Here is a 12,258-nt window from a genome sequence, read left to right as displayed (position 1 = left end):
AAAACCCTAATATGCAAACAGACGTAATGGTGGAACAACCGGTTGCTATGATGTGCAATGACCACCAGGGGGGGGCGCATGAGGAACATGGTGGGCGTTGGCAGCAAAGCATGGAACATGGCGGGTGTTGGCTGTGGTGGGATGGTGGAGCAGGTGAGTGGCGGCGCCAGACCAAGGCGGGGTGCCGGCTGCTGGCATTAGGGTGAGCCTCTGGTGGTTACTGAAAATTCTTTGTGCTTGTGCCCTGCTGCTGGCGCAAGAGCCACTGCTTGCATCCACTGCCGGCACTAGCCCCACTTGCACCTGCTGCCGGCCCTGATGGCCCCTGAGGGCTTCTCCACCTCTCCCTGTTCCTGAGGGGCGATAAGGGCAGCAGCCACTGCTCGTACCTGCTAACGGTGCCAGCCCCGCTCACTCTGCGCCGTCAGGAGGTACGAGCAGGGCTGCTGGCGGACAGGGGACTGGGTGCGCAGTGGGAGGGGCCAGGCGGGGGCGCGGAGGTTGGTCCGAGACCTGCTCCTGTGCCCACCGCAGCCTCGTGGCCCACAGTTCCTTTCAAGGTGCATGAATTAGTGCACTGGGCCCCTAGTATCCTAATAGCAAATCACACCCAGCAATCTATCTATAATAATAAAAGTATAATATGCTAATTAGACCAGATATCCTTCTGGAAAACCTTCTGGACAAAGCTGGGGCTGCAAAGGAAGCCCGGGTTCTGGGTGCCAGAGGGAAGCCGGTGCTGGCAGCCAGGGGAAGAAAGGCCTACTCTTGCACAAATTTTGTGCATCAGGCCTCTAGTATATTTAAAATATCACACACCATAACCAAGTGGGATTCATTCTAAGGATGTAAAGCTGATACAATATTTGCAAATCAATGAACATGATACATCACATAAACAAATTCAAAGACAAAAATCACATGATCTTATCAATAGGTGCAGAAAAAGCATTCAACAAAATCCAACACCCAGTTTTTATAAAAACTCAGCAAAGTGAGTATAGATGGAGCATATCTCAACATGATGAAGGCCATATATGACAAACCTACAGTGAACATCATACTAAAAACATTTCCCCTAAGAACAGGAACAAGACAGGGATGTCCGCTTTCACCACTGTTATTCAAAATGGATAAAAGACTTAAATGTAAGTTGGGAAACCATAAATGTAGGAGGTAATCAACCAAAGACCTTGTATGCATATATGCATAACTCATGGACATGGATAATTAGGTGGTGAAAGCCTGGGGTGGGAGCAGGCTGGAAGGTGTTAATAGGGGGGAAAAGGGGAACACATGTAATACTTTCAACAATAAAGATTAAAAAGAAATAAAGTAAGCATCAATCAACAGAAATAAATATTCCCATATACAGAGCAAAAAGCTTTTGGCTCTTAGGAAGACATGATATAAAGTTAAAGGAAAAAAAGCTGCAGACGAGGTAAACAATTGTTAAAATAGCACTGAATGCCATGCCATCCTCCTGACTGTAAGGAGAAGTACTCACATGCACGTGTTGTTGACAGCATCATCGGGGCAGTGGCCCGAGCAGTAGCACTTCAGAAAAGGCAGGGTGTCTTCCGGGGCTAAGGTGACTCCACTTTCTGACTTTTTCTGGTCAGAGTCTGATTTCATCCCAGTGCCATGGAGCATACTGTCTAGATTCTGCCCTGTAATCATACATGAAATTTAAACCATTTCTGAAAAGCTAATTCTTTGATTTTAGTTTTTAATGAGGAAACGTTTCTAAGCTTTTTTATCATAGAAATTGTAGCTAATGTGTCTTTAATTAAAATTGAATTTCATAAACACAAGTCAGAGTCATTTATTACTAACCTATTTATTATGCACAGAATTACTATTCCAGAGACTGGGATGTACAGAGATGATATGCCACAATGTTTGCGCTAGTGAAAGACGAACAAGAGTGGCACAGGTAGAATATGGTCATAAGTTTTAAGAAAGGTACATGGAAGCAACTTCACGGAAGGCTGATATTGTTTCCAATCATTATAAAACAAATAAATTGCGGCATTTTTTCCCTTAAACTCTTTGATTCAAAACCTGTGAGTAGTTAAAAAAAAATAAGCCTTTCATTTGTGCCTTTATGTGGAAGTGGAATTACTAAGCATCTTGCTTTGACTTTAATTGCTTAAGTAAGGGAACTGTGAGAACACGGGGACCAATCATAGTATATAGTGCCTTTTATCTTCAAGGTCACTGGTTCAAATTTGACTCTGCTGCCAGAAACTGCAGGTCATTCTCCCATTAGAGTCTAGTAGCTTCAAATAACAGATACCGTCACATTTGGTACTGAATCTTTCAGGCTGAAGGCAGACCAGAACTAAAACAATGTTTTAGTAATTCCTTCCTCCCCACGAATCAGCTGAAATCCACTAAGGTTGATCTCAAGGGAATAAAATGTAGAGCCAAATAGGTAGGAAATATTAAGATACTTGGGTATGCATTTAATTATAAATGTTAAATAAGTGGTTCAAGGCTTAATAATTAGACCTGATTTTAAATTTTACCATACTGGTGAAATGAACTATTGAAAAAGAAAAAACACACATATATTCACACTGATAACAGGAAAAGAATGTGCTATTAAGTACATTATGGTGATTCCATACCTTGAGTTTTAATAATCTTCACTTACTCCTCTAAATTACTACAAAACTTAAAGACTTCATTTTTGTTAAGAACATCAAATATAAAATTAAGTCAGGGGGCAAAGGAAGGAGAAAGGGAGGAAATCCTCAAAGCTGGAAAAAAGGAGGTCCAGATTCTGGTCTACAATGGTCCTACCACAATTCAGCCATGGGTGCTCATGGATGAGCCACGTCACTTCTCCAGGCTTCGTCTCCTCAACAAGTCCTTAGGACTAGAGGACATATGAGGTCTCTTAAGTAGCTTTAAAATCCTATTACAGTAACAGAAGGAAGCATCACTTGAACTACAGAGAATAAATGGCAAATAATATATCACGCTATTAATTTTTCAAAAATCTAATAACATAGAAAAAGTAGTATAGTGTGGCAGAAATAGTGCTGAAATAGTAAAATGTCAAAGGTCCAAGTCCCAATTATGTTCATAGATAAGTTACTCTCTGAGCCTCAGTTCTTTATCTATAAAAAATGGTAACAATACCTGCGCATTCAAATCAGGAGGTTATATACAGATCAAACGAATATATCATAAAGTAATTAAATATAATGTGGAAATGAAAATATTACTAATAATAAAGATTATACTAAAATATCACTGACACTTGAAAATTCAGTTATATGATCATTAACACACGTAACTTCCTAGAAAACTATCTGAATTTAAGAGATAAATACCAATTACAATAATTTGCATCTGGGATTTGTATCATCTCAAATATTTATTTAACAAAGCACTAATTAGAGGCATACTATGTTTAGGCAAGGCACTGAGTTCTGAAAACTGATGTGATCCTTGGAAGGAGACAGGGGGGGAGGCACATAAACACAATATGAAAAGTGATAGAATACAAAGGTGTTATATAAACAAAGAAGGGAGCAAATAACAGACTTGTCTGAAGATGTCAAAAGCAATGAAATCTTAGTTATATATCTTCTTAAAAAATATACTTTTATTGATTTTAGAGAGAAAGGGAGTGGGAGAAAGATAGAAACATCAATGATAAGAGAGAATCACTGATTGGCTACCTCCTGCATGCCCCCTAGTGGGAACTGAGCCCATAACCTGGGCATGTGCCCTGACTGGGAATCGAACTGTTACCTCCTGGGTCATAGGTCAATGCTCAAACACTGAGCCACACCTTAAAATTGTAAGATTACACTAAGTAGTGTTATGGATGCAAAGAAAAATACCTAGCAGCAGCCTCTCTGCACTCTCTCCTTAGGTAACAGCACCCATTCCCAAATCTTTTTGTTGGTGGTTCCTTGATTTATCCCTCCAGCCTTGGCTTGCTTAAGTATCTCAAAATTAAAATGGCACTCTTGTCTTTTCTCCTTTGAGATGAAAATCTCCACACTGATCTCTGATCCTGTCACTCACCTGCTTAAAACCAATTAATGGCTTCATATGCACTCAAGATAAATCTACCCTCTGTCACCAGCCTACTGAGGCCCAGCAGGGTTTGGACCCTGTGTACCTCTCCAACATCAATTCACAGCACTTCCCCTCCCTCACACTCAGGCACACTGGCCTTCTGTCAGTTCCTATCCACAAATCCTCTGTTTACAAAGTATAAAATTAAGAGGCCTGTGGTGGGCTGGGGGGTATAGATTATATTTCAAAACAAGCACATGTAAAAAATATTTAATAGCTTACATGCTTAGAAACACACACATATGTAAATAGAGACAAATAGCTGAAAGATACAAGTGACTATATATAGGAACATTATATCATGCTCTTCTGTCCTTCATAGAAACTTTCAGCATTATTGATTTTACTAGATTTTCATTCCTGGCTAAATAAATTTTCCTACCTTCCCAGCAATCTATTGGATTCTTTTGTATAAATAAGAGAAACTCCCTCTCTCCTATCCTTAAGATAAAAAACATCTACAACTGAATCAGAAGGCAAAAGACAGGCGAGTTGCAGAGACCGGTGGGATGTCAGTGCATTGCATGATGGAGGTAGTCAACAACAGCAGTTTTCTGTAACCGATGTGCTATGGAGCAGTGACTACTGAAGGTTTTTTCCAAGCTTTCCTCCTGAGTGGACGCTTATATAGTACTTGTCATATTTCTTCTTCATCACTGAATACTGGGTGAGTTGGAGAGCGGTAATTTCTCTTTTAGCCATACATTGCAGGATCACGAGAGTCCTGATGGGGAAGGCTACATAGAATCCAAACACCCTGGGTTAGTAGCTGAGTACTAAGTGAATGAAACTCTGGGTTATAAATCCCTTTGGGGAGATCTGAATATTTCATATCAACACTAGCACTTTTAGTATATGCATGTGAGAAAGGGGATGCATGATGTTAGGTAGACAAACAGGCTGCCGTACAACAGCTACTGTTAATTGTTCTACTCCCCTTTACTTTGCTGACAATGTATGCGGGCACCCACTCCCACCCCCTTTTTGTGTTTAAGTATCTGCCCCTCCTTCATGTGACTCACGGAAGCACAGCTCTACTCTCATTAGAGATAACTGTTTGTCTAATCTAACAATTGTAGTTCCATTCCCCGTGCCGTTTACACAAGAGCATATAATAAATTCTGCCTAATAAAATTACAAGGAAGTTGGGTAGGTGGAGGATGGGGAGAGGTGTCTGGGGAAAGATTTCTTAAGCAAGTAAAAAAAGACATCCACCCTTTTCCTCCACTGAAAGCTGTCAACTGAGGTTTCTACATCTGCATATGATGCTTCGTCCCAGCAGCCACAGTGGCCATGAAGTGAGTTAGCCTATGGCTAAATTGCTAAGTGCAGAATAGCACAGTTCAAACAGAGAAAGGCTTCGATGAGCCAAGCAATGAACTAATTGGATTACCCCTATGTTCACCCCATGTGTGATATTAACATTTTTCTTTTTTTTATTTTTATTTTTTTATTTTTAATTTTTTTAATGTGCTCTATTTATTTATTTTTTTCCTTTATTTTATTTTATTTATTTATTTTTTTTAATTAAATCTTTATTGTTCAGATTATTACATTTGTTCCTCTTTTTTCCCCCCCATAACTCCCCTCCTCCCAGTTCCCGCACCACCCTCCCACCTCACTCCCCACCCACTGTCCTCATCCATAGGTGCACGATTTTTGTCCAGTCTCTTCCCGCATCTCCCACACCCCTTTCCCCCCCAAGAATGGTCAGTCCATTCCCTTTCTATGTCCCTGATTCTATTATAATCACCAGTTCATTCTGTTCATCAGATTATTTATTCACTTGATTCTTAGATTCACTTGTTGATAGATGCATATTTGTTGTTCATAATTTGTATCTTTACCTTTTTCTTCTTCCTCTTCTTAAAGGATACCTTTCAGCATTTCATATAATCCTGGTTTGGTGGTGATGAACTCCTTTAGCTTTTCCTTATCTGTGAAGCTCTTTATCTGACCTTCAATTCTCAATGATATCTTTGCTGGATAAAGTAATCTTGGTTGTAGGTTCTTGGTATTCATCACTTTGAATATTTCTTGCCACTCCCTTCTGGCCTGCAAAGTTTCTGTTGAGAAATCAGCTGACAGTCATATGGGTATTCCCTTGTAGGTAACTGAGTTTCTTTCTCTTGCTGTTTTTAAGATTCTCTCTTTATCTTTTGCTCTTGGCATTTTAATTATGATGTGTCTTGGTGTGGTCCTCTTTGGATTCCTTTTGTTTGGGGTTCTCCGCGCTTCTTGGACCTGTAAGTCTATTTCTTTCACCAGGTGGGGGAAGTTTTCTGTCATTATTTCTTCAAATAGGTTTTCAATATCTTGCTCTCTCTCATCTTCTGGCACCCCTATAATTCTGATGTTGGTACGCTTGAAACTGTCCCAGAGGCTCCTTACACTATCCTCGCATTTTTGGATTCTTTTTTCATTTTGCTTTTCCGGTTGGGTGTTTTTTGCTTCCTCGCATTTCAAATCATTGACTTGATTCTTGCGCTCCTCTGGTCTGCTGTCGGGAGTCTGTATAATATTCGTTATTTCAGTCCGTGTATGCTTAATTTCTAGTTGGTTCCCCAATATAACATCGAGGGTCTCATTAGTTTTCTTGTAGATCTCATTAAGTTTATCGGCGGCTTCTAAACAGTTCTTGAGAGACCTTAAAAGTGTGGTTCTGAACTCTATATCTTCCATTGACAATTTTGTCCTGTTTCTTTGTCTCCGCATTTTGTTATGCTTCCTTGGTGCACCCCCTAGTGGTCTTTGTGCGCAGTCTTATAGTTAAACCTTGATTGTTGTAGCTAACACCAGGGAGGGTTTGACCTCCAGGCCAAGTGGCTATGAGAATCAGCTGTGTCTGCAGTGAGAGAACTTCTGTCCTCTGGGGAGGTGCTAATCTAGCCTTTGCCTGAGGCTATCCGGCAAATGCCTCTGTGCAGGGCTTGGGTGGGGCGGGTCGCACAGGATCAACAGGGTGGGCCGGAGAGAGCAGTTATGGCGGCTCTCAGTCCCATCTCCAGGGGCTCCGCCTCTCCGAGTCCCAGCACCCCCGCAAACCTCGGAGAGAAAGCTGCACTCGCTCTGACCGAAGCCAGACAGTCCCGCTTCTCCCGTTTGAGTCTGGGTCCCTAAAGACTCGCCCGGATCTGGAGCTCAGAGTCTGCTACTCCCTTCCGATTGAAAACGCCAACCGCGCCCTCCGCCGCCAGCCCGCTCCACGCACTCCGCGCCTCAGAACCTGACTTCAGCACCGCGCCTCCTCTGAGTTTCTCTTTCCTCCTAGTTGTAGGACTTCCACTCAGCCAGCGTTCCTGTGGTTCTGGGTGATGTCCTTTCCGTTTTTTAGTTTCACTTTTGAAGTAGTTGTTCAAGGCAGCAAACTCCGGCATTAACCTATGCCGCCATCTTGGTTCTCCTCTCAACATTTTTCTTATTGTTTAGCTATTTCACTTAATTTGGATTTTTGTTACTTAATAGCTGAAAACTTCTTAAATGTTTTCAGATAAAAAAGATTAAATCTGTTTCAGATTCTTTTAGTTGCCCAATGGATATTTATTCCCTCACCCCTTCCCCATCTTCCTAGTCAAAAGAACTCTGATTTTGTCGGGGTAGAGGTGTCCAACCCTAGTTAATGGATTTAGCTATTAACCTAAACCGATTGTGGCAATCCTGTCTCCCAGTTTTCCAGTAGCCCTAGCAGCTGCCTCATTTTAGCCAATAACACAAGATAAAGTCAGCTGGCAGCGGGTTAATTTCTAGGGACACTTTTGCTTTCTTGATATAAAGTCCAGAGGAGGCCAGGGCTGACCCTTTCCCCATTTTTTCTTCCTCAATGCAAATAGCAGCAGCCATTCTGTAACCATAAGGGAAATGCCAAGAAAATCACAGAACTGCCAACCTTGACACTACTCAACCACTAAAAGAACACCAGAAAACATTTACCATCTCTCTCCTCAAAAAACTAATCTCTCTTTGTTTAAGTCTGTTTATTGGTTAATTTTAACTTAAAGCTAAAATATGACCAAGTAATAAAAACCAAGGACTATCAGACTTTAAAATGAGATGTCTCATTCTTCTAACTTGAGCAGCTTTATCTCAATGTAAAAGCGCTTTAATCTGTATCATAACATTTGATGCTCAAAATACTCCTGTTTATATCTAGGATAAGTGTTACTATTTCTATTTTCTAACAAGGAAAACAACGTACAGGAAAATTCACTTTCCCAAGACACAATTCAAGATAAAGATGGAGCCAAAGTCAAAGTCATCTCCATTAATACCACTCTGCAATCCTTCTTAGTAATCTCTAAAAAATAACATTTTTTTCCTACATTCGATTTCCCCCGCTACACTAGTTTTAGTTCTCTCTTCTCTTTAAGAACAAATGTTGTTATCTTAAAGCAACTATAAATTAGGGGCAAAGAGGGAAATGGGGGACATTTGTAATACTGTCAACAATAAAAAAATAAAATTAAAAAATAAAGCAACTACAAACTATTCTTTTTTTGAAAAGAAACATAACAAATTTTGCTCTTTATCAGAGAAATAGAATTCATACTAAGATTTTTCACTTATGCCTTATAACTAATTATCAATTTACTTCATCTAAAAATTTTTATTATAGAACAAGCTAAGTCAGGGTGGAGAATGAGATTCTTATACCATATTCCCTCTGTGTGATCTGTATAGATTAAGCATTTTTAAAATACCAAATAAAGATTACCTGGAAGCAAGGTAGCAATGTAAGTTTTATTTAATTCATCTTCAAAACTCTGATAGCTTTGATTGATGCTGATCAACAAGGCATATAACAACAGATGCTAAAATAAAGTTGTTTTATTAAATAACATGGCATTTCATTTAAAAAGTTGCTTTTGCACTCTAGCTGGTTTGGCTCAGTGGATAGAGCATCGGCCTGTGGACTGAAAGGTCCTGGGTTCGATTCCAGTCAAGGCACATGCCTGGGTTGCAAGCTCAATCCCCAGTGTGGGGCATGCAGGAAGCAACCAATCAATGATTCTCTCTTATCATTGATGTTTCTCTCTCTCTCCTCTCCCTACCTCTCTGAAATCAATAAAAATTATTAAAAATAAATAAATAATAACAAGTGGCTCTTGCAAGAGGGCTCTGTATTCCAAGCATGGTAATAATGAGGGCATTATACCTAAGACAAAGGACAAAAAAACTACAGGATTATTATGCTCATGCTTTAAAGTAAAAATGTCAAAAGATTTATGCTGTTAATATTTTTTTCTTGTTAGTTCTTAATCCGTATCACTGTGAAGAAAACATGAAAGAGCAATCTGTGGTCATAAGTATAAAATAATAAAGATGACCAATAAGTTCTATCTAAATTCCTTTTGCAAAATAATACTTTCTTTTCAGTTTAAGTTATTGTTCTAATTAAACCATACAGGAAAAAGCTCATATGCAAATACAGCCCATTTGATCCTATGAGTTATCACAGTAACTTCCTGTTTGAGAGTGCCAAGCTCTGAACACACCAGAGTAAAGTTACAATACTGATCACAAATAAAACAGTAGTTTATGAAGAACTATTAGTATTCAGCACACATACATAAGTGCCATTTATATTTCTGGAGCCTCTTAATAACAATAATTTTTTAATTATTTAATTTATTCCTTATTGTATTGTATTTTATTTTTTTAAAAATATATTTTATTGATTTTTTACAGAGAGGAAGGGAGAGGGATAGAGAGTTAGAAACATCCATGAGAGAGAAACATGGATCAGCTGTCTCCTGCACACCCCCTACTGGGGATGTGCCTGCAACCAAGGTACATGCCCTTGACCGGAATCGAACCTGGGACTCTTCAGTCCACAGGTCGACGCTCTAGCCACTGAGCCAAACTGGTCAGGGCTCCTTATTGTATTTTAAAGGAGACAGGGGTTTTGAACTAAGTCTTTTTAAAAAAATGTTTTTTTATTGATTTTTTAGAGAGAGGAAGGGAGAGGGATACAGAGACAGAAATATTGATGAGAAATATCAATTGGCTGCTTCCTGCATGCCCCCCACTGGGGATGGAGACCAAAACGCAGGCATGTGCTCTAACCGGGAATTTTCTGGTTCATGGGTCCAAGCTCAACCACTGAGCCACATCAGCTGGGCTAAACTAAGTTTAAGTACCTATTACCCTGTACCTCATGCACTAGGTCAGTTACTTTATCTCATTTAATCCTCACAAGACTTGACGCTACGTATCGCAATGCCTACGTTATGAATAAGAGGACAGTTCAGAAAGGCTGAGATTTTACACATACTGAAAATGTTTCTATCATAGTCAAGTTCAAAAGTTATTTGAGAAACGTGTTCTTTGCCTCTTTACTTAAAATTTATGCTGCTATACTGGACCTATCTGTTCAAAAAAGGATCAGGAACTGAAACAGTTGCAGGAATAAATGCTTCTTTATATACAGAAAGAAATTATGTAAAAAGATAGTAAGATTGCTTAAATGAACAATGATTTACCTTGAACATGAGAAACGACGGACAGATAGGCTCCCAATAATGTGACGTAAACATATAGCTGAGTCATTGTTCAATTTTAACGTTTCTTTCCTGTACACTGTCACCTTAATAACTGATTTTGTTATGTCACTAATTTAAACAACTTTTATTCACTGAGATTTTCTTGTAAAAGTTTTCAATGGCTTTACAATGACTCCAATTTCCACTGCTTTCTTCTGACTCCTGGAAGATAAAAATATGAAATAGGTAATAAATATGACTGAATTCTAAAAAGTTTTTAAAAACAAAGAGAGAAAACAAATGCCCAAATGTAACTTTAATTTTTTAAATATGTTTTTATTGATTTCAGAGAGGAAGAGAGAGGAAGGAAGAGATAGAAACATCAATGATGAGAGAAAATTATTGATTGGCTGCCTCCTGCACGCCCCCCACTGGGGATCGAGCTCACAACCCACGCATGCGCCCTGACCAGGAATGGAACCGTGACCTCCTGGTTCATAGGTCTACGCTCAACCGCTGAGCCACGCAGCCAGGCCCAAACATAACTTTAAATAATGAAATATATTTTTAAAGACTGAAGCTACCTTAGCTTTTTAAAAAGGGCATTGTAATGTAAAAGCTTAGATAATTTAGTAATGGGTAATCACCACTCTGACCTTAGATTACAATATGTAAACAAATAAACACACTAAATAATCTCAATAGTCTTTTCTGGATACTCTAAAGTAATTAAGTTATTTAGGAATAAACAGGAAAAGTTGAATTTAAAATACTACACTCTTCATTAATAATCTTTCAAATCCTACTAGATGTGATAAAAATGTCCTGAATCTTTCTAATAAATAATGTATTCTATAGATAGAAGCGAAAGCCCACCTAGAAATGCCTGCTGGATATTTTATGTACATAATGTAATGTAAACTATACATTATAAAGTATTTTGGAGGGTGGTACAGAGTAGGTGCTCAATATAAGTTTCCTCCTCACATACATGTTTATAACACACTTGCCAACAGGGCACAGGCAGTAACAGGTGCTATTCAGGACAATCCCGTCTACAAGACATTTTTATAGACAAAACACCTATAATAACTTATATGGAGAACAGCTATCAGCCAAGGAAAGGCTAAAGATAAAATGGCTTCAAATACCTCATCTGTAACCTAACAATGGAAATCCCTATCTTTAAAATGTTGCGATTATAAGCTCTCTCCACATCAGCACCTGAGACAACTGCTGAGACATTAAGGCAATCTTTTTATTTTATTTTATTTTTTTAATACAGTTCATTTATTTATTTATATTTTTTAAAATATATTTTATTGATTTTTTACAGAGAGGAAGGGAGAGGAATAGAAAGTTAGAAACATCAATCAGCTGCCTCCTGCACACCTCCTAGTGGGGATGTGCTCACAACCAAGGTACATGCCCTTGACCAGAATCGAACACAGGACCCTTCAGTCCGCAGGCCAACACTCTATCCACTGAGCCAAACCGGCTAGGGCATAGCTCATTTATTTAAATGACTCAAATTACCAAGATGAATATTTTACAGCCCCGTTGTTTCAGGCATATTAATATCATCAGTGTAACTACATCATAATTCAACAATTTATCAAAAATGTCCAGAAAACAGTTGATCCAGTCTGTACAAACGTTTAGTTGGTCCGACAATTGT

General features: G+C 39.0%; 1 protein-coding gene across 1 annotated transcript in view; it reads right to left on the bottom strand.

Annotated features, from left to right (window-relative positions):
* The window catches only part of BMPR1A (bone morphogenetic protein receptor type 1A), a 177,363-nt gene that overhangs the window by 38,548 nt on the left and 126,557 nt on the right, over positions 1–12,258 (bottom strand). The window contains exons 3-4 of the mRNA XM_081104823.1: positions 10,581–10,802; positions 1,508–1,670 (exon numbers count right to left, since the gene is read on the bottom strand). Of these exons, the coding sequence (XP_080960949.1) occupies positions 1,508–1,670; positions 10,581–10,647 (230 nt within the window). The 5' untranslated portion in view covers positions 10,648–10,802. The remainder of the gene's footprint in view (positions 1–1,507; positions 1,671–10,580; positions 10,803–12,258) is intronic.

This window comes from Myotis nattereri, assembly GCF_964212035.1.
Source record: "Myotis nattereri genome assembly, chromosome: 13".
NCBI classification, from domain to species: Eukaryota; Metazoa; Chordata; class Mammalia; order Chiroptera; family Vespertilionidae; genus Myotis; species Myotis nattereri.
This window is presented reverse-complemented; position numbering and strand designations above follow the sequence as displayed.